This window comes from Brachyistius frenatus, unplaced genomic scaffold (assembly GCF_029030835.1).
Source record: "Brachyistius frenatus isolate BFR_SWC_R1_liver_20210118 unplaced genomic scaffold, ASM2903083v1 Contig_42, whole genome shotgun sequence".
NCBI classification, from domain to species: Eukaryota; Metazoa; Chordata; class Actinopteri; family Embiotocidae; genus Brachyistius; species Brachyistius frenatus.
This window is the reverse complement of record NW_027210641.1, coordinates 210,001-233,087: the sequence shown is the minus strand read 5'-3', so window position 1 is coordinate 233,087 and position 23,087 is coordinate 210,001. Positions and strand designations below refer to the sequence as shown.

General features: G+C 41.3%; 1 protein-coding gene across 1 annotated transcript; it reads left to right on the top strand.

The window, feature by feature from the left end:
* Positions 1-5,865: 5,865 nt before the first annotated feature.
* Positions 5,866-11,275, top strand: nr4a2a (nuclear receptor subfamily 4, group A, member 2a). The gene is made up of 8 exons (XM_069702434.1): positions 5,866-5,981; positions 6,533-6,634; positions 6,844-7,715; positions 8,198-8,327; positions 8,504-8,667; positions 9,058-9,260; positions 9,428-9,606; positions 9,700-11,275. The coding sequence occupies exons 3-8, from the start codon at positions 6,846-6,848 to the stop codon at positions 9,954-9,956; spliced, it is 1,803 nt and encodes a 600-aa protein (XP_069558535.1). The 5' UTR covers positions 5,866-5,981; positions 6,533-6,634; positions 6,844-6,845; the 3' UTR covers positions 9,957-11,275.
* Positions 11,276-23,087: the final 11,812 nt, after the last annotated feature.

Genomic DNA, 23,087 nt, shown 5'->3' with positions numbered 1-23,087 from the left:
CAGTAGATCCCAACCTTCTGGATGGGGCTCCTCAACGTTTCCGTTCCTCTAACAAACACTAGATGTTTCCTTTGTAACTTCTCAGGTGGTTTCATTTGAATAACCTATGAAGTCCAAAGTGGCCAAACTATCTAATGTTTCTCAAAAAAAACAAAGATGTGGGAAAAGCTAAAAAAATTTTTAAAAAAATCGATCCACATATTTCCACCATCAGAACTTTTCTTGTTTTTTCTCTCCTGTGTCATCTCGTGAACCCTCAGATTTAACTCCTCTACACTCAGCAATAGGGGCAAAACCAAATTTATAACATTTTTGACCAAGTAAGACTACTTTTGCTTTCACAATATATTTTCTCAATTACATTTTTGCTAAATAATCAAAAGTAATGTGGATATAACGGCAAAGTGAATAAAGACAAAGTAAGTTCAGAAAATCACATCACTTTACTGTAATGCAATATTTAAAACCAGGTAAGAAAACCACAATGATGCCATGTCACAATATCAGGATATCCAAAATCTACTACAATACATAGTTTCCCATGATATCAGCATTATATCGTTATATTGCCCAGCCCGAGCTCCACCAATTAAATGTTGGTGTTGCTTATGCATTGATGCAAGCAGTCAAATGATATCATATATCAGTCACAGGGAACATTGCACTGCAGAACGAGAACTTTTTCTTTCATACTTCACTTTGCTGATGATCCTTTTGTACTTTTATTTAAATATGAATGCAATACTTTTTTACTTGTAATTAGTAATTTTACATTATGGTATTGATTCTTTTACAAGGATCTGAATACGTCTTCCACCACTGGAAACATGACTACAGCTGCTTCTTTTATTGGTCTGGTCTAGAACCAGGTCTGCATCCTCACACCACAGTTTGGTTGGTTCACGGCAAACTGAACCCAGGAGAAGAAAAATCCTCCCTTCCAGCTGCTTAGAGGAGAAAGCCTCGCAGCTTAGGCAAAGCTTTATCCAATTCCCTCATTATCCATTCTAGGACACTTTAGAGGGGCCGAAATGGAGTTGCAGCAAATTCCAGCACAAAAACAAATCTGCCACACTGTGCCGACTGTCAGAGTACAACCTCAATGAAACCAGGACTGTGTCTGAGCAAACTATAAAATCTCATCAAACCACCTGGATGAAAGGCAAACTGTATGAAGCAGTGAACACAGGTGTATTCTTATTCTACTAAAACAATTAAATGATCTACGTTGACAAAAGTAATCAATGCATTTTACCGATGATCTTTTAAAAGCCCCACAACCAGTGGCACAGACATAGTATATAGGAGTCCGAAAGGTCCACATTCATAACTATTACAGAGATCCACTTTACACTATTCAGGGTCCTCTCAACCTTTTATAATTCAGATATATTATGAATCAAAGAAATTGACAAAGAAACTAATGGTTTGTCTGATTTTCAGTGGGGCACAATCCAGCCGGCAATTGATTGTGGAACCAGGGACACCTGCAGCTTCAGAATACATTTTCACTTCCAGGAGGACAGAAAAAAAAAGAAGCAGCACCACGAGGAAATATTGCCCCACCACATGAATATGCAGGGACTTGATACCAGCAGTGTCATTACTAATGTTGCTGCCAATTACAGAGCATGTCATGACACTGTGATTCATGAATATTCATCATTGACTGATATAGACAGCAGCAGTATGCAGAGGCCTCTATTCCCATTTTACTGTCTCATTGTGAATGGTGAACAGGTACCTCCATCATGCCATGGAGGCGCCTTCCAGCTGCAAGACAAGCTGTTCCATAAGGCATTGCTAGTTAACAGTGTGTTATATAAAGGTGTATAAAAGTGATGAAGTGCTCCCTGACTCTAAAGAGCAGGCATTAAAGCATATTAAGTAGACATTTAAGCTTGTAAAGTGGGAATCTAGAAATGGAAAGAAGACACTGAGCAAAGGGATGCCTTCAGGGTTGGGCTGTTCAATTCTCAGAAAGTTTGATACCTGCCGATGCTTGGAGATGAAATGAGGTTTGTGGAAGAGACTAGCAGATTTAGCAAACTACCTCGACTGCAACTAAAGATGGAGCAACTTCTTCCAAATTCATAGCCAGAAAAAAAGACAAATCAGAGAAGAATAGTAAAGTTATCAATAATTAAGAATGTAAAAAGTGGAAATCTCATCTGTTAAACAGATTTCCTCAGTTTTTAGCAATTAAGGTTTCAGCAGTTTTAGTCAAATTTTGTGAAAAAGCTTTTTTATATATTAGAATTATAATGTTTAATTTTGTGGACTTAGTAGTGGATCGACTAAAAACTCCATCAATCTCACAGTTGAGGCTAAAGCTGGCTTATCTCCATTGGTGGAGTTGTTTGGAGCCAGACGTGACCATATTTGGTTGGACTGGGGGGAAGCTAGCGGTGAATCTGACTTCATCTGATTTGAAACGCGAGGACCCCGCCCACCTCTAGTGAAAACTGGCTGTACCACAGGCCTGTCAATCAAACAGACACGCCCCCGAAAACACAGCTTTTTGAGGCCTTATATTCAAATAATGAGTGGACTATTTTCAGATGGAGTGCCATGAAACTAACAATAAGGAGGGAATTCAGCTAAAAAAATTTTTAAAAAAAAAACTAAGATGAGAGGTGTTGAATACAATTCTTTGGAGCCGGAGGCTTTTTTTAATTATTATTATTTATTAATTTATTTTTTAAAACCAACCCCTAGCGAAAGTCAGTTTAAGGCAATTCCACAATGGTTTAATTTTTCACAACCAGAAGCGACGTCCACTTTTATTTACAGTCTATGGTCTGAACAGCAGATCAACAAACAGCAAACGAAACATTAACACTGTCTGTAACGTTATAGGCTACAGTTAGCTGCCTGTGTTAGCATTAACAGCTGTATACCAGTCTAGAAGAAACGTTGCGAGATCAGCATCAAACTTTATACTTTTACTAAAAGCTGTCTCCTGCTGTGGAACACCAAAGGTAACTTTTGTTTTGCCTAAAAGTTTCAGCTATTCTTGAATTTACCATTCAATTAATACTACTACACTAGTGCTTCCTCTGGTGTTGGGCTGAGGACGGACCGGACTCGGTATCGCCTCTTGAGGTGCGGGGTGGTATTATGAGACGGGGTGGGGCGAGCTGATTAGCATGCTAATTTCAATAGATCTGTACAACAGCATAAATAGACATGTTTGACAAAACTTTATACATGTTATTGTGTCACATTCAGTTGATAATTTCCATTAATTTTGTTGTTTTGAACTTTAAATTTGACATCGCCTATTGTACCACTGAAAATGACAACATCCTTTGCTCCTCTACCTAAACTGGAATGTCTGATACCACTACATGCAGAAATAAAATGAATGTAGAGGCCTACCATTTAATGATAAAAGATTTAAAATTAGAATAAGCCAATTGCAGCTTTAAAAGACTGCAATGATACTCATTTGCATCGTTTAATGTCCAGAACAAGAAGAAATCAGACCCTTTCGTGTTGGCCAAAAGCTAAATGGTGCAGATGGAGGCCACATTCTGAGGACCACTTGCGAACAGGAAGTTTGTGACGTGTAGTGCTGACGTAAATCGGCGCATCTCTGTGTTGCAGTGATAATGACGTGTCTGGACCGTTACTGTGCACAGGTAGCAAATTGCTAATAACAGCCAGACATGAGGAGCCACATTAGAAAATAGTTGGTTCATGATGGACAGCAGTGAATCAAGATGTGATCACTGCTCATTTCTCTGCTCTCAGTCTGGATCGACCCCCCAGGGAGCAGGCAGCCGCTGGTCGGACTCTAACTGAGATCCATAAGCATGCTTTGACCTTGAGATGACGAGAATGTCTTATAAACCAATAAAAAGCATTTCCAAGAGATTTTCTTGCACCCGGAGAAAAATTAATAAGTGAGAGTTCTGATGGTTTTTAAGCCATTGAAGTATGTCTCTCTCTCTCTCTCTCTCTCTCTCTCTCTCTCACACACACACACACACACACACACACACACACACACACACACACACACACACACTTTGACTGGTAATGTCAGTAGACATTTCTTCATGCAAAGTTAAAATCTCAGGAAACAACTTTGAGTGATTAAAACTATCTCCCTACTTTCAAATAACTATTAATTAATTGTGCATATAAATAGGAAGTTAATTATTCTTCAGTGAAATGGCCAATTAAACTGCTAATTGTGTTTTCATTTGAATTCTAAATGGTAAATGGATACTAGTAGAAACAAACCAGACCATGCTGCGTCCTGTCATCAGTGTGTTTCCACAAAAGTTGTTTGAGTTTGTTGTGCAGACGAAGGTCACGGTCTGTGCGTAAATCCAAAATGCTCAGCGAGTTGTGGGCAGGTGCTGGCAGACGAGAAGAACAAGCACGATGACTCGGAGGAGGTCAAGATCATGGAAACTTACCTGTCATGTGGCCCACCTGAAAACGAGTGGGCGTGACCACCCAGCCTGATGGGGTTAGGTTAATTACAAGGTTAATTGTAAGAAACAGGAGCTGGGTGATGTATGGCTGGTGAACAATAGTGTCCTCTAGAGGTGAGTGTAACCCATGCAGTTTTCCTCCTCCCTACCGTGCACACTCTGTTCTTGTGTGCAGAGTGCAGGTCAGTACAAAAACCACCAAAACAAAGAAAAGAGTGTTATGACTGACGGCTGCTCTGTGGTTCGTATAATAAAGCATCAGTCCATCAGTAAGCGCGTGATGCTGCGTGATGCCGACCGGCATGTGGGATCCCTGCACGAGCACTTTACCCTCCTGGGCTTGCTGCACAAGCCAATATGCATCTAGAAAGATTTAGGCCACCTCCATTGGCTACAAGGTGTTGGTGTAAGATTACACGGAGATCAGTTATTCCATCGCCCAGAACAATGAGGCCAAAAGATTATTTTGGCGACTGCGTCAACTTGAGCGTTTTCTGCGTCACTCCATTCTGCGAGCTCCTATCACGTTTCCCTCTCTGGGGACTAAATTAGGTCCCCAATGACAACTGGCTACAGGCCCACTAATTATCCCCTCTTCCTCCTCCTGCAGCAGCAGCTCACATACACCAGCAGCGCTATGAATAGGCAGCCCACCTCGCAGACCCCACCCCATCTGAGGTCTAAATTTGGAACACAATTGAAATACAGAATTCCTGTCAGAAGATAACAAAGAATAATATTGACCCCCGCTTCATTAGGCCTATTTCATAGTGTAGTGAGTGTGGTGTCTCCGCCTCATTGTGACATAACTGTGCCTGCATGTGCCAATGTACACTCATCTCAAGTTTATACTCATAAAATAACAACAATAAGGCAATAAATGAACTCAATTCAAGGCAGTAGATGTGTTTTAATACCTGGCTATAAATTGTGCCTTTCAAAATATCAGCAGCGTGGGAAACTATTACATGCTGGCCTACTGTAACTGTGAGGTTTACCATTATTATTATTATCTGAGAAATACATGATGAAAACAATAATATCCTGTGATATTACTTTGCAGACTTGTGGCACATACGTTGAAAACAGCTTTAAAACGAGCCTGACGTCAGTCCTGTGCAAACAGCACGGAGTCTGAACTGAGTTTAGGTGGGTTTACCCTCCACTACATCTCTGCTAATGTCCATGTGGGAAGCAACACAGAACACATACCACAAGTCAAACATACTCCCCAGAAAAATTGGGGCTTGAGAAAGTTCCCGAGCCGATTGGTCCGCGTCGCTAACGACGCCGATGACGTCGCGCTGTGAAACACGTGGGCCATGGTATCCAGAGCTCACATAAACAAAGCCACATTGGCCAGACTGGATAGTCGAAGCTCTTGTCGCTGTCAGTGCACGGAGTCACACGTTTGCCCGCCTGCTTGGCATTGTTGCTACCGACGCTCATGATTTGGAGCTTTTACCAAAATTGATGAATACCACCTACATGCTTATCGCATGGACTGAAAGCCACGATCCTGATGTAAAAAAGGTAAGACTCATCCATCTCTTCCTTTGCTCCATAATATGTGACTGCGCTTTACTTGCACGGGTTTCTCCCTCCGAGCCATTTAAATCAATTTGTATTATTATTATTATTATTATTATTATTATTATTTTAGTCTTTTTCAACGGAAATTACACTAAATTTGAGCCGAACTCGGAGCGTTTGGATCTGTGACAATTCGGTTCATATCTGACATTTAATTTAGCTTTCTGCTTTTTCGACAAGTTGCCTCTGTAGTGTGGTAGTTGGTCTGTTCATGCCGAATCTCAGCACACTTTAAAACAACAGAAGAAAAGCACAACCTATTCTGTTTAATTTTGTAGCCACATTAATATATGTTGTTAACATTCAATAAACATTTGAAGTTAGTTTCCAAAATGTTTTGCATAATTAGAAATCGGTTTTAGTTTGCGCGTAATTGTGCACGTTGATTCTGACTTCTTGAAATGTAATGTAGATCTTGTGGTCATTTTTTCGATATTGTTTTATTTGCTAATGTAGTAAAGGTGTGTGTGTGTGTGTGTGTGCTTTATTAGGGGAAGATCCACAACAGAGTCGCTTTCTTCAATCCTAACACCCGTACAACTCTTGACATTACCCATTTCAAGTGTCACCGGAAAACTGTCAGAAGACTTGAGGTAGGTTGTGGAAAATGATTTACAAATAGAAAATACAGATTTGCAATTGTGTCTTTTTGTTTTGAAATGACAAACTAATTTAAAGCACTGGTAGTACAAATGCTTGTCAGTCTATTACATATCGCTTTAGCTGAAAGTGTAAAAGTTGTTCTTCAGTGTAAATCTTTATTGGAGAGATTCTGATGTGTTTGTACCGGTTTGGTTTTCAGCCATGCCCTGCGTTCAGGCTCAGTATGGATCATCACCTCAAGGAGCTAGTCCTGCTTCCCAGAGCTACAGCTACCACACCGCAGGAGAATACAGCTGCGACTTCTTAACACCCGAGTTTGTTAAGTTTAGCATGGACTTGACCAACACTGAGATCACAGCTACTACTTCTCTCCCGAGTTTCAGTACATTCATGGACAACTATAACACCGGTTACGACGTGAAACCGCCCTGTCTGTATCAGATGCCCCACTCTGGAGATCAGTCCTCTATCAAAGTGGAGGACGTTCAGATGCACAACTACCATCAGCAGAGCCACCTGCCACCTCAGTCGGAAGAGATGTTGGCTCACTCCGGGCCTATGTACTTCAAACCCTCCTCGCCTCATGCTCCGAGTACACCAAACTTCCAGGTTCAGCCTAATCACATGTGGGAGGACCCTGGCTCCCTTCACAGTTTCCACCAGAACTATGTTGCGGCCACGTCTCATATGATAGACCAGCGCAAAAACCCGGTGTCAAGGCTTTCGCTGTTCTCCTTCAAACAGTCCCCTCCTGGAACTCCCGTTTCCAGCTGTCAGATGCGGTTCGACGGGCCGCTGCACGTCTCCATGAATCACGAGAACCCGGGTGCGCACCGCGGCCTGGACGGTCAGAGCTTTGCGGTGCCCAGCGCCTTAAGGAAACAGGCTGGTCTGGCCTTTCCTCACTCTCTGCAGCTGAGCCATGGGCACCAGCTGGTGGACAGCCAAGTGCCATCGCCCCCGTCCCGAGGATCTCCGTCAAACGAGGGTCTGTGTGCGGTATGTGGGGACAACGCAGCCTGCCAGCATTATGGAGTGAGAACCTGCGAGGGCTGCAAAGGATTTTTCAAGGTGGGCTGATATGACAGCGACCATGAATGAGTGTTACTGTCTTACGTTAACTGTAGAGTCTGTCTTGCCTGTTATTCTATGCGCCACGTGGTAAATGCTGCCCAATGTCTCTCTTAAAAATAGTCATCATTTAATTGAATCACATTTGCACATTGCAAGCTATACTAAATATAAGAAGGAACAGCTTTCAGTGCGCGCGTAAAATAACTATGACAGTCATACCTATCCACACACAGCTGACCTCAGAGTAACAAGTAAAATATAGCGGACCACGAATGTGTATTTGCTGCTGGTCTATTCCCTCTTGCTGGTTCATACAACTCAGTTCCAAACACGAGATGAGACTGATATTATATCGTTGTCATCTTTTCATTTTTCATGTTGTGCAGCAGCCAAACCGTTTCATACACATCAAACATTGGAAATAGGCCCAAAGAGTGACCGTGGGTTTTTTTTGTTTTTTTTTTTTTTTCTCTTTCCAGCGCACAGTTCAGAAAAATGCAAAATACGTGTGTTTAGCAAATAAAAACTGTCCTGTTGACAAACGCCGAAGAAATCGTTGCCAGTTCTGCCGTTTCCAGAAATGCATTGTCGTCGGAATGGTGAGAGAAGGTATGTTTGGGCTATGCTTTCAAATATTTTAGACCTGCAGCTTATCATTTTTACACTGAAACACTGAGAAAACATGCGCGTCACAGTGCTGGATTGTTCATTTATTCACATTTAGACACAGCAGCGGGAGGGTTATATTGTTGACTTAAATGTGCCAAATCTTTCTCACGACGCAGTTGTCCGAACGGACAATCTGAAAGGTCGAAGAGGACGTTTACCATCCAAACCCAAAAGTCCCCAGGAGCCCTCTCCACCCTCGCCGCCGGTGAGCCTCATAAGCGCACTTGTTAGGGCCCATGTGGACTCCAACCCTTCCATGTCGGCTTTGGACTACTCCAGAGTAAGTACATAAAACAATCCCAGAAAGAAAACACACACAGAACATTGAAGAAGAAACAAGTTGACACGTATTGTTCAGAGAGAAAACAGACAGAACAAGATTGACCGCCTTTTTCTCTCTCTCTCTCTCTCTTTTTTTTTTTTTTAATTGTCCTGCTTTAAGTAACAATTTATTACCCTGAAAGTTTTTGGAAATAGTTCGCTGGATTCCAAACTTTGTCAGGCTTTTAATGTGGCATATTTGAAGTAAATTGCGTTGAAATGCAGAACTTAATAAAAAAAAAAAAGAGGACATGAATTTAATAGTAAAAGGCTCTCTCTCCCATTTGCAATTTCACGGATTATATATTTTAAAGGACCTCATTAAGGCGCTGTTTAAATTAAATTCCAGTTCCAGGCTAACCCTGACTACCAAATGACTGGAGACAACACTCAGCACATCCAGCAGTTCTATGATCTCCTGACGGGCTCCATGGAGATCATCCGGGGCTGGGCGGAGAAGATCCCCGGATTCTCTGATCTACCGAAGCAGGACCAGGATCTCCTCTTTGAATCCGCCTTCCTTGAACTTTTTGTCCTTCGGCTGGCATACAGGTGAGGCTGAGTCATTTCTAAATGAAACAATCGAGGCTTTAGACAATCATCAGTCCCTCCTTCAAGCTTCATTGCTTTGGGCTTTATTAGCTGCCCAATAATTAGAAGGCTCTTAAATTCCCATTTATTGCCAAGCGTAATTAATTGCATTTCGTTATTAATTGCAGGTCCAACCCAGTGGAAGGAAAACTTATTTTTTGTAATGGAGTGGTGTTACACAGACTACAGTGCGTCCGTGGATTTGGAGAGTGGGTAGACGCCATCGCGGAGTTTTCTTCCAACTTGCAGAGCATGAATATCGACATCTCAGCGTTCTCCTGCATCGCAGCTCTCGCCATGGTGACAGGTGCGTGAAGTGAAGGCGCTGCGTGCCTTGCAGCTCACGGACAACAGAGCAGGTTAACCAAATCATGTCGTCTTCTTTTCTTTTATGTTTCAGAGCGACACGGGCTGAAAGAACCCAAGAGAGTCGAGGATCTCCAAAACAAGATAGTCAACTGCCTCAAAGATCAAGTGACATTCAATGGCGGTGGCTTGAATCGTCCCAACTACTTGTCAAAACTCTTGGGAAAGCTCCCCGAACTGCGCACACTATGTACCCAAGGTCTGCAGCGTATCTTTTACCTAAAGCTAGAAGACCTCGTCCCTCCGCCAGCAATAATTGACAAACTTTTCCTCGACACTCTGCCTTTCTGAGGGAGTGAGTGCGACTCAGTGGCGAAACCTCAAAGAACTTCCAAAAGACTGTTCGAGTCCGACTTGACAGATTTTTAACGTTATTATTTCGGAATATTTCGAGCTCCGTAGGCTCATAGATCGACATATTATAAGTAATGACTCGTGGAAAAAAAAAAAAAAGTAACAGGAGGACGAGACAGGCCGTTTGATTGCTGTGTAGGCTTTTTCATTCCTTTTTTTTCGTTTTCTTTTTGAGTGCCAAACCAGTGAATTATCACTGGGAATTTCTCTCCAGTGGACAAATTGTCCACAAAGTTAACCCGGTCTCGCAATCACTTGCTGTTTATTCACCCTTGGCTCTACTGATTCAGCATACTCAGATGTAATATATTCCATTTATATATAATATATATATATATATATATATACATATATATATAAACACACACACATTGCACACACACTGTATAGTATGATAGATTATGTGATGCCTCCGACGCATCGGTTTATATCACGTGTACAAAGTTTGTTACGATGAAAAGATTGAATTTTCTTTTCTTTTTGACTCGTGCCTATGTGTTTCTGACAGGATCCCAAAAGTATCCAGAAAAGACAACGCATGTTCTAGTTTTTCTTTTTCTTTCTCCTTTTCTTTTATAGGCACTTGCTGAGGTGATGTCTATATATAATATATACCGGACACTATGTAGTCTGCTAGATTTGATACAGATTCGTAGTTATGGCACTCCTTTTCCGTATGACGCATATGTGGAAAAATATTTCATCTGTATAGAAAATGAGGGACCCATGGTGTTTGTAAAACTGTCAGACATTCCTTGTTTGTATGTGCTGTAAGTATTGTTGCTGTTGAATATAAACGTTTCTATATATTTATTATTTCTATTGCCAAGAGCTACACTAAGCATGGTGCAATTTAAACGATTTCAAAACCATCCAAGTTCATGCCGAGCACGTTGTCTATGTTTTATGTCTTATAAACGTCTCGAGGTAGTTTTGATTTCACACGTTTGGAAATGAAAAATTCCTTCTTATATGAAGCGGTTGATGAGTGTGATGCGGGCCTATAGTCTCTGGCATCATGGTGTACCTACAACTCCTGTAACGCATTTTGGTGCCGATTTCAAAAACTTTAGAGAGAAAGAAATATTTAATGTTTACAAATAAAACTTTGAAATCAATTCTTTGCTAAATACTTTCTCTGAAAAGAATTTGTTCTTCAAATTCAGAGCTTTCTAATCGACGAGAGAGGCTTTGTCCACAATAGAAGGGACGTATTCATGTCATTTCTCCAAGTTGGCCTGCGTCGTGTTTGCCGATTACAGGCCGGTGTTTCAGAAATAATACTACTAATCTTCGATGTCGTCTCATCTGAGACGGAACTGATTCAACTTCTTTTTAGTGCATTTCGAGACTATTAACGTTTCGTAAATATTAGGCAGTCTTGCTAATGATTCATTTTTCAACTTACGAGACAAAATACGCTGCTTTATAAATATAATCTGACCATTTCAAATGTTTTATTTACTTCTATCGAGCGAGTATTTCCCTCCTCAAAATGACGATTTAAACACTTCTCCTGACAGTCTCCTGCATGCGTGCCAATACTTCTACTAGTACAACAATGTAAAAGCGAGTTTTATTAGTCCATCGCGGGCTTATAAAACCTCTTTTCATTTTCTAATGTCTCTTTGGATTTAGGAAAAGAAGGAGCCACAACGGATCAAATATGGGAATTTTAATTGAACAAAAAGTACAATTCCCCGTTTAATACAGAAGATCAGGTTTTAAATTTCTGTCAGTTCCTCCGGAAAATAAAACGTCGCATAAAGGTTGTCGGTTTGAACCGAGTTTTCTTGTTGTTTTAATAGTGAAACATTTAATTAGTGTGATGTGCCCCTTTTATATTATTTCTGTTCGGAACGGAGATCCTTTACCGCTTCAATTCCCTTCACTTGTATTATTTAAGAGCGGACGGTTCACCGGGCCGACACTTAACTATTTTAAAGTGAGCAGCTGTTTGGCCATAAAAAAAAAAAAAAAAGAGACCACGACATGCGACTTTCCTTTACAAATAAAAAGCAAACGCACCGAGTGTGCAGCTGAAATGTGCACATGCTTTGGAGAAATGTGAAACCTGGTTGCGCAAAGCTTTTGCGCTTCAGTTGTCTGTAAAATTTGCGAGATATGAGGATGCACAAAAAGGAACATTTTTCTTTACAGGTGTGCAGCTCAAACATGTTTTGTATTCTTGAATCGATGAAAATGTAAAAAAAAAGTGACCCAGTTCGTTTTCTTAGTTGAGTTCCCGGCCGGCAGCCTCCCACAAACCCCGCTGGGAGTCCAGTCCTGCGCGTCTGCTTTCTTCTCCAGCGTCTCCTTCCACTTTACCGGTCATTAAATTACACAGACAAAATGTGCTAATGCGTATCCTTTAATCCCATTTACTGATTCCTCTCATGCAACAACAGTTCAAACCTCTCCGAGATGTCGCTGCGCATCGCATCTGCATATCGTGGACTGCAAAAAAAAAAAAATATATATATATATATATAAAAGCAGCAATAAAAAGTCACTTAGAAAAAGAACGGGGCGGTGGATTGGCCTGAACAAAGTGAAGCAGGGCCGCTGTCACACAGACTTTCCTTCAGCCTTTAGGCTCGGAGGCATGTCTGGGACTCATCCACACCGATTCCACATTTATCACATGATCGAGATGAAGGGAACAGCTTATTTTGCGAGATATTAGCAGAAGGCAATAAATTGTCTAAATAATTAGATCGTCACTGTAAAGTGCTAATTCCAAGGCAAATTGGGATTATGTTCAGAACCAGTTTGCTGACATTTAGCAGATCTGTTGAAAGGGTGCATTACAATGTCACAAGCTTCTTCTATTGACTCTAAGTACAGTTAGGTTTTTAACATGTCTATCTCAATACAATAAAACATGACACGTGCAGAAAATACTTCTGTCAGTGTTTGTGCATGACTGTATACGCTGGAGGACTTTGAGTCTAAATTCATTAAGAGCTTCATTTCTTCCCCACGCTTGACATCGGTCGAGGCTCATGTCATGAGCACACGATTGTGTCAGCGGAAGTCGGTCTGGAAGAAAGAGGAGAAATAATGTTCCAGTTGTTCCAGGCTTGTGTTCAGCCGTTGCACAGAGAACAACAACCAGAGCCAGCAGGTGAAAGTGGCCTTACTCTGGAAACCGAGTCCATGTATGTGCTGCTAAGTGCTTCGTACACAAAGTGAGGAAGGCATCAAATTATAAAACTGAGTCCGGGCTTCTCTGAACGATGTGATGCACGCTGCACACTGTGACGATCACGGATGCTGTTGCATGCACAGCTGCACTTCTGTCTAATTCTGTGATGCAGTATGACGGCTTCGCGTGTGCGTGTGGTGGATTTAAAGTGCCGTCGCTGTAGCGTAGGTGTGGTTGGTCCGGTGACACTTTACAAGCAGCATCTGAACATTCATTTCTTCTTAATATGTCACTTTGGCGGCTTTTTGTTTGTTGGGATTTTCGTTCGAAGTCTAATGTGGGAATTTGTACGTCGAGAAGCAAAGATAAGTGAGATCATAGCTTCATTTTACACCCGAGGTGGGAGCACACTTGACCTTTCACCTTTGCACTGCACGACAACTTTGTATAGCTGAAGAGATGTGAAGCCTCGCTGCTGCTCAAACCGCTCCCGTTCCATTTAGCTGGAGTAAAGCTGTTATTTGGTGAGCGTGGCAGCAAAGAGTCGAGTACAGCGGCAGTCACGTGTAATTATACAGACGCAGAAACTTCTACGCTCCCGGGTCCAAAACGACACGCTTACATCGGTACAGTATATCGACTCTTTTGGACACTGCAGATGAGTTCGGACACATTTATTTGATCTGATTTAGGCCAAAAGTAAATTACTGTTACTGTAGTATCTCTTTACATTTACAGGACAGAATTCAAAGTTAGTTTGAGGTACAGAGTGAAAATCTTATCGGTAAGCTTGTGAGCAGTTGACCTGAGCACAATGTGCTCTTTATTACCTGCTTTTCTTTTAAATCCAAGTCATTTAAGTTTACATTCATTGAGTCTCTTTAGCGGCCTGCGTGCAAAATCATCTCAATAATTGTGCTACTTTTTATTGACCTGGTCCTCACTGAAGCTCAGCATCACTTTCTTTCATGTTACCGTTCCCTCTGCTCAGCCACTGAAGCACTTTGCTGTGCGAGCCTGCAGTAAAACATGTTGATTACACAACTTATGAATCTCACGAGTCCCTCCGACTGTAGCTCTAAACAAAATGAATGAATAATGAGTGGAATGATGGCCCTTTGGATACGACTGTCTATAGTTATATTACTGTGACTATTTGATTTACCATATTGAAATGCTGATGATTGTCCAATAAATAATGCAAAAAGCAGATTTCCGAGTGGCGAGGCAGGAAAAGAAATCCACCTTGCATATAGATGGAGGTGAGCCGTGTCTGTTCCCGCTCAGCCATGTGGCCCAGAGCAGCTTTATCATTCATAGGACTAAACAGACAATCAATTCAGCAGCCATGTATGAAGGATGAAGGGATGCGACAAGCTGTGAATGATGAGGAGCCAAAAATCAAAGGCCTCACTCCTTCTTAGCTCTAATGGCCATTACCAGCCCAGACAGCACCAGTAAAATGAGGTTAATCATTCGCACAGATCCTTTCAAAGAAGATTGACTGAACTTGATGTCTAGTCAGATCACTCATAAATATTTACTTCATATTAAACAGCTGTGTGCGCTCTGTTATTGCACATTGATTTCTGACGGATGCCATCAAATTATTGTTTTAAGTGTGGTCAGTAAAATCCATTAATGTAACGCTTGAACCAAGACTCAATTATGCTAACCACAAGAAATTAATAATGCAATGAAATTGACAGAACATGATGTTGGAGAGGTTTCTGCTTGAAAAAAAAAAATATATATATATATATATATATATATATGGAGAAAAAAAAAGTAGTGTTTTTTTTCTTCTCATGAATGATCATATAATCAGCAGAAACCACATGAGTTTACAGTCACTGCTGATAGACAGCACATTCCCTCCATCCAGTTTAAATAGCCCTGCAGTTTAAGTTTACGGGCGCAGCATGTATCAGTATCGAACACATGGGCTCAGTCCTTTGACCTTATTGACAAAATGAAATCGGAAATTTCCTTTATAGAAAGAGTTAATGTTTCCTCAGGCAGACATGTTTCCGATTCAATTAGTTTTAATGAAGCCGGTGCTCAGTGGTTACTGAAGGAGAAAAAACAGGCATAAAATGCCTGATGGTAATAGAGGACATATTAAGGAGGAAGGGATCGGACACACAGTGCGTGTTTCTAAGTGGCGAAAAATGCCTCTATCAGGCTGGTAGGAAGGAGCCAGTGGCTCGGGAAGCAGTGAATTGTATGAGCTTCAAATGATGCATTTGGTCTCTGGGGCGAGGCTGGAGGTGGCAAACTGTAAAAACACACGGAAGAAGAGCCTGGTTGGATGATGCATGTGGGGTATCACTCAGTGGACAGTAATGCTCATCTGCATGATTTCATCACAGCAACCTAAAAAAATAAATCACTGTATAATCAGATTTAAATTATATCATTCAATTATGACATTTTTAATTCCTAACATTTAATAATAATTTTTTTTTTAAATCCTACTTATTACTTGCTTTTTAAGTTCTCTCCCATTTATACCGACCACTGTTGACAATGTGAGTGACTGCAGGGAGGCGAGCTGTCCCTCCGTCTGATGTCAGCGTGTAAAATGTCAACATGGTCAGATGCACTGGCTCTGTTCCCATCAGGATATGCCCTTATCCAGTGTTGTGGTTTGTGCTGCTCCTCCATGGCAAAGTGAAACATATTAAGCACACCCATGCACATGTAATCTGTTCATGTCTTTGAGTCAAGTCATGTGTGTGATGTCTGTCATCTTCCCAGTGTCCCTCTGTCTGCTGCCTCCTGCTTTGAATGCATTTAGTTGTGATAGGTGAAAGCAATCCACATTCAAAAAGCAGGTAGATGGTCAACGTGGCAACCGAGAGGGTTTAAGTTGCTGATCATGTAACTGCAACGTCCCTGGTTTGATTTGCGTGATAGCTGTCATTCACTCTCCCGCGTCATTTCACGTTTGTCTCTGTTATCGCCGTCTGCTCTTTTATAAAGCCATAAAATGTTCCCCAAAAACTAGCAGGTACGAATTCTCATCAAATAGATCACAGTTTTAAGAAAATAACATTTGTATTGAGAGATTTCTGAAGGCTTAACCAGCAAATTGGTTCTTCTGAGCATCAAGCACAAACCTGCGGTGTCACCCTTCAATTAAACAAGCAGACTCTGAAAAATGTTGCTCCAAGTTTTTGCTGCGTTTTTTTTTTTTGTTGAACTTCTTAGCTGAATCTCAGTGGAGAAATTAAATGAAGTTGAGAAAAGGAAATAACAGCTTGGTTTTAAAGTGATTTTTCAGACAGGTTCAGGTCAACACAACAACAACTTCTTTTACGTCAAACTTCTCGCTAAGGTAAAAAAAAAAAAGAGGCTGAAATTCACTCTGCCTTCGTGATACTAGGAAATCTGCAACGTGCGATAACATTGTTCTGTATTGTGATGACGATATGACTTGCGATTTTTAAACAGATATTGAAGTGTGCATATTAGCTTATATAGTTCCTGTTTCTTTCTGCATTAATAGGTAGACTGCTAACATAGACCCTAAAAACTGAATCGCTAACTAAATAAAGACATGAAATAAATGATTTGAACATGCTTTTCTTGACCATTAAACAAAGCATTTATGGCAAAATATCTGTGGCGCCATCTGATTGGTCAAATGTTCACATGCTGAACGTGTACGCATGGCGCGTGTAAACAAAAGGATTTTTCTTATTCTTGGTGTTTCCGTGAGTCTTCGCCGATGAGTTCATATCGTGACGACGATGAAAATACAATTCACCTCTAAAGGGCGTCTGAGGCCTCTACTCTCGTGCTCCTGAATACACACAGCATAGGCATGTACTCACAACACAAGTCGATGGCTTTCTAAAACTCCCACAGCACATATGAGCACACAGCTACAGTGAGACGGTGCCAGCACATCGTAGTGGTGGACTCTTGAAGGGTCAAGAGGGGGAAGATGATGTGTGTTGGACAGAAGGGCAGAGAGGGGGTTGTGGAGAGTGTGTGTGTGTGTGTGTGTGTGTGTGTGTGTGTGTGTGTGTGTGTGTGTGTGTGTGTGTGTGTGTGTGTGTGTGTGTGTGTGTGTGTGTGTGTGTGTGTGTGTGTGTGTGTGTGTGTGTGTGTGTGTGTGTGTGTCACAACAGACAGAGGAGATCCAGCCAAGGCTCCCCACACAGCTTTGTCATATCACTGGGAGATTAGGAACACACACATGTCAAGCTAGGCAGAGCCGGCTGCAATAATGCACCTGCCAGCTCTCAAGATCCACTCAACCCTTGTTCAACCTCTTGTTCCTGCATTTTCACACACACACACACACACACACACACACACACACACACACACACACACACACACACACACACACACACACACACACACACACACACACACACACACACACACACACATATATACATTAAGGTACCTTTATTTATTTATTTTTTTAATATTGACCACCTCTCTTAATTTGCATGTAGAGACTGAAGGATGAAGATCAACCAGTTTAACTGAAAACAGCATTAAACTGACCAGATGAAAGTGGAATAAATAACAAGCATTATGAGTGTTGAAGTAAAGGAACATGTCCTTCAGCACACATGCAGTGAAAAACATAAAATATCAAAGACGTGAAAAGGTTGGGACCTCGGAAAAGTGGATATTTTACATGAAAAGTCCGACGGGAGAAGGTCGTTGTCTTTCTTCATGACAGTTCCCCGAGAAAAGTAGAGAAGGCAAGCTCAAAGAGATTCATCTCCACCAGGATTCAAGGTCATCCAACCTAGTCATCCTAGAAGCACTTGAAAAATATGGAGTGAAGACTGGAGATATTCTTCTCCCCTCCCCAAAAAGAAAGGAGTGTAGTGGGAAGACTCTGACTGAAGAGAATCACTGACCTTCAAACAAGCTCTCTATCCATATAGAGTAGGGGAAGACATGCACAATCCATCAAAAATGCACATGAACTTTCCCTCCTCAAATAGTTCCCGCTTGAATAGCAGTCAATGGATCAACTATGAATATTGCATGTGCTGAATTGCAGGGGATCAGATTGAATTCACTATGAAAAAAAATCTGTGATATTAGAATATCAAACTTCAAGACTGAATCTCAAAAATTATGTTTGAGGGAAAGAAATTTCAGTTGTGAAGGCAAACGATGCCCCTGAACCCTGTTTTATTGTTTGTAGCACAAAGCTGATTCTCTGCTGCAAACAAACTACATATAAAGAGAAGAAAATATATAATACAAATAATAAGAAGTGTAAAAAAGAACCAAAAAAAATCCACTCTATAGTCATGAAATTGCCTTTTGCCACAGTCTTTCTTCAGGAATGGAAAGATCAGTGTTAATTTTCAGCCAGTCTTTGATTGGATGAACCTGCCTCCCTCCTGCACGACACGGATACCACAGGTCAGCAGCTGCTGCAGCGATGCATGAAACAAACAAATAGAAAAAGGAACCTTGTGGCACTCGACTCTCGCCAGAATGCAACTGAAGGCAAACCTGCCGGCGTCCTGTAATAACGACCAGGGCCTCGTGACCACAGAATTGGAGGGGGGGGGGGGGGCAGAAAAGAGCAGAGAGGGATGGATTAAAAACTCGATATGGATATCAGAGAGAAGTTAACATGTTAGTGCTGTAAAATCCAGAAAGGTGACAACTGAGCAGAAGTTGCAGCAGGAAATATTAGATGGATACAGTACAGAGAAAGGATACAACATTTATATAAATAGAGAAGATGTCAAATATAAATACAGAAACAATTTAAACAAATTGTTCATCTAATATGCAGTGCAGCAAGTTTGAAAGCACAAATAATGCGTTAAAACAGCAACACGAAGCTTTGATACCGGTTCGGTTTATTTCTTCAAACCGTTCAGGATCGCTGCGTTTCTCAGCACAACAAGCTGAAGGAGCAACTCGGTGGTCGCAACGTTGTAAACTGAGCAAAAATGAAATAGGTAAATGAATATGATCAAATTAAAATCACTGCTTAGTGTAAGGTCATCACTTACCGTGCTGTCTGACTCCCTTATTCATTTAATACTAATCAGCAGAAATACAAAGATGTAGACACCACAAAGGGCGTTAAGAAGGCCGCCAGTTTTAATGGAAATGCAGTGATCTGATCTTTTCAGTATGGACTTTGTTGTTAGCTCCCTCCTTCCTCTGAGGTAGAACGCAGCCGACGCATTATCCTGAAGCACGCACACGTGAACATAAACATTTAACTGAATTGAATTGATCGGCCCGTTGTTACCCTATCCAGATATTTGAGTCAGTAACGGACTGCTTAGATTGATTTTACTCATCATTCTGTGTTTACAAGAGATGGCCTTTCAAGCAAAAATACTCTTCGATATTCACTGGGAATTATTTGAGTATTATTTGAGAAGCAGCCTTTCTGACGTACACCAGACAGAAAGAGAGACTCACTCATGCCGTAAACTCGGCCTCCACAAATGCACTTCTGTCGTCAAACTTACTCCGTCTGGTGACAAAGCTAGCTATTGATTGCTGATCTGTGGATGGATAGTCGGCTTACTGCTTCGCTCTCAGATTACTGTGCGTCGCTGTGGTCGACGTATGCTTTGCTATCTTTACCTGGCAGCGTTTGCACTTCGCCACAACTTTGTTTATTTCTTGAAAGAGCTTCACTCAGAGCTTTTTGACGGTTGTAGTCGTCTTTGCATGTTTCATCTGTTTGGATTGCAGCATCTAATCTCAGAGCACCACACACATTTTACTGGAGCCTGATAGTAACATGCATGGTTGTTTAATAACCTTTGACAAATAGCTTTTAGGTGCATTACTGCCACCTACTGGTGGTAGTAATGCATTATATTCAGGGGCTGGTAAAAAAAACAAGAGCGATCAGGATAAACTTTTCTATTTTTCGATGACTATTGCAAAATTTGAAACCCATCTCTGCTCTTTCCAGGTTTTGGGAGTAAAACTGCTCTTGTGAAACAAGTTGTATGAACCCAATGTGTCTCCAGAGGGAGCCGTGAAAAAATCGGATAAATTGCCAAAAACAACTCGGTCTTAAACGTGCACCAGGTCACTTCGTTGTCTTTTTACTGATGTTTTTTACGTACATCAACAAACATGATTTTTAAAAAGGTCTGCGAGGAGTGTTAAATGTTTTGCACTATTAATACAGATGCGGCTATTTGTTGAACTGTTTGCTCTTCTCTAATGCAGGTGAGGTTCTTACCTTCCTCGACTCCCATGTTGAGTGTAACGTGGGCTGGCTGGAGCCGCTCCTGGAGAGGGTCTATCTGGATCACAAGAAGGTGCCCTGCCCAGTTATAGAAGTCATCAGTGATAAGGACATGAGGTGAGTGGATGATGCCACATTTAAAGCAGTGTGGAGGATTTGGTGGCATCTAGTGGTGAGGCTGCAGATAGCAACCAACTGAACACGTCGCGCCTCACCCTGCTTTACCAGGCGTGTAGGAGAAACTGGGGTGGACGGTAACTCGCAAAAAAACCTTTGCTTGGTTTGTCTCTATAGGGCTACTGTAGATTTATGGCAGTGCAAGTTACAGATGATTAGACACTAATGAAGACATAATTATGAATATTATATTCCATTTCTGCCAATTGTTCAGCCTGAATCCTACACACTGCTCCTTTAAATGATTTGCTTTGAAACTGTAATTTGTGTTTGAATAGTAGAAGTTTGCAAATGAAAAATTGGGTGTGTGATGCTCCAGGCTACATTAGCCGCTAGCAAAATATCACACCCAGATCTACAACCAAACCGTTGGCGATTAAGTTGTATTGTGGGGAACGTAGGTGCCAGGTATTAACCATAAACTATATAAAGAAAGTGTTTGTAGCTTCCGGGTCTGAAAAATGAGGCCGATGCCAAAGTGCCTAAACTGCAATACCGCTAGAGGTTGGTTCCCCAAAAGGCTCTGGCTCCATAGACTCTCATTCAATTGCTCTCATAGAATACAAAGTCAATCATTTTTTTTCAACAAGTCATTCCTTCGTATTGGTTTTCTGGCAGTCCATCTGAAAATATTTCCATTAATTCCATTCCATTCCATTAATTAGGTATTAGGCTTCAAAAAGCGCTGTGTCTGGGGGCGTGTCGTTTTGTTTGAAAGGTTTCCACTGTAGGTGAGCGGGATGTAATGTGTTCAGGAATCGCATCTGAGTCTCCGCTCGCTCCTCCCCAACTCGTCCAAATATGGTGGCTACTGAATAGCAAGATGGCGACGGACGAAATACCGAACGAGAGGCTTCAGAGCAGCAGTGAACAAACCAGTGGGTGACGTCCCGGCTGGATGCCGCTTGGTTTTGACAGAACAGAAGAATATGTGAATAGCTCTCATTCTGCTGCATTCATTTGGACCTTTTTTTTAAAACTGACCCTTGTGAGTCTTTCCATGGCTTTGAAGCACAATGTTAAATCAGTGGAGCGCTCTTTTAAAGACCTTTTCTTTATGAAATATAATGACGATGTGCATAAAATATTATTTTTTGATCATAATGGTTTACCAAATATAAACATAATCAAACCATACCTGTTTGTGCACAGGCTTTTATAACAGCCCCGCAAAATTTAGAAAAGATTGAGCTGGAAAGGAGAAGTAGAGGAGTGAGGAGGAGTGAGGAGGAGAAGGGACGAGACAGGAGAATGTAGAACAAGACAGCAGGCCGATCATCCTGTGATAAGATGAGGAAAATAAGTCTGATTATCACTGAGGCCGGGAGCATTAGACAGACAGTTGGGAGTCATCTCAAAACTCAGGAGGGAAGAGGCAAGACAAGAGGTCACAATTATGCCCCGCTAGCTGCACTCCCTCCTCCTCATGAAGTGCTGTAATATATTCGGTTAGTTCCTGTAAGGAACGGAGGGGAAATTCTAATTAAAGGGTGAGGGGAATTTTGACACATGTGAGGCAGAGATCAATATTTAGCACCATAATCAGCCATTCTTGATGGCTTGAAGGTGTCACTGCGAGCAGACGGCGACTCTCCATTAGAGTGCTTGAGAAGGAGCAGACAGGCAGGCAGCACTGAAGCGCCCAAACTCCAGCCATCATGAATCAAAGCAAGTGATGCTTCTTGTGCTCCATGTTGCTTTGCTTTTTATCTTCATTCATCCTCTTAACGGAGAAAAGTGAACTCTGTCAGACTGCTTTGTGAAAAGAAAGGAAGAAAGATGCCATAGAGAGGCTTCGGTAGATCAGGAGGAAGTGCAGCTGTCACGACTTTGGACTCTAAGATGATTGTAAAGTACACAGATGGTTCTGTCTGTGTGGTGACTGATTTCTTCTTTTGCTCGGGCAGATGTGGCGTTTTAATCTTATTGTGCAGTGAAAAAGATGCATAATACAGATGTACAGACACATTTTTTTTTAGCTACATTCAGTTAAAAGTATGAAAAGTAAAAGTACTCGATAATCAGAAAAAGTCTCTTGTGTTATACTATTATATATTATTTAGTGTCCGGCTGTAACTAGTTACGTCTAACTAAATTATAAAATACGTTTATTTGTAATCCATTGAAGTCATTGAAAAAAAATATGTAGCTGAATTACAGTTATTATTCAAAATGTTGGTAATTATAAAGAGGTTACATCTGAAAATAGTATGTTTGTTTTGGCTCCGTTCTTGTAGCAATATGCACTCAAATTTGGAGCCTTGTTAACAATTGGTTCTCTTGTTTGAATTTGTCTCTCTTCTGCCAATCAAATCATTGTGGATTGCTTTAAGCAACCACGCCGAGGCGGTTGGCCATGTTGTCGGATAAAACGAAGAGATATTTAAAAAGAGTCTTTCGGGAACCGACGTGAAAACCTTGTGAACATTAGCCAGCTCTGTTAATAGTTCTATATCAGCCAGCATGGAGTCGGTTTCAAGTTATGGGAACACTTTTGCTTCGCTGCAGTCAGTTGTGATCT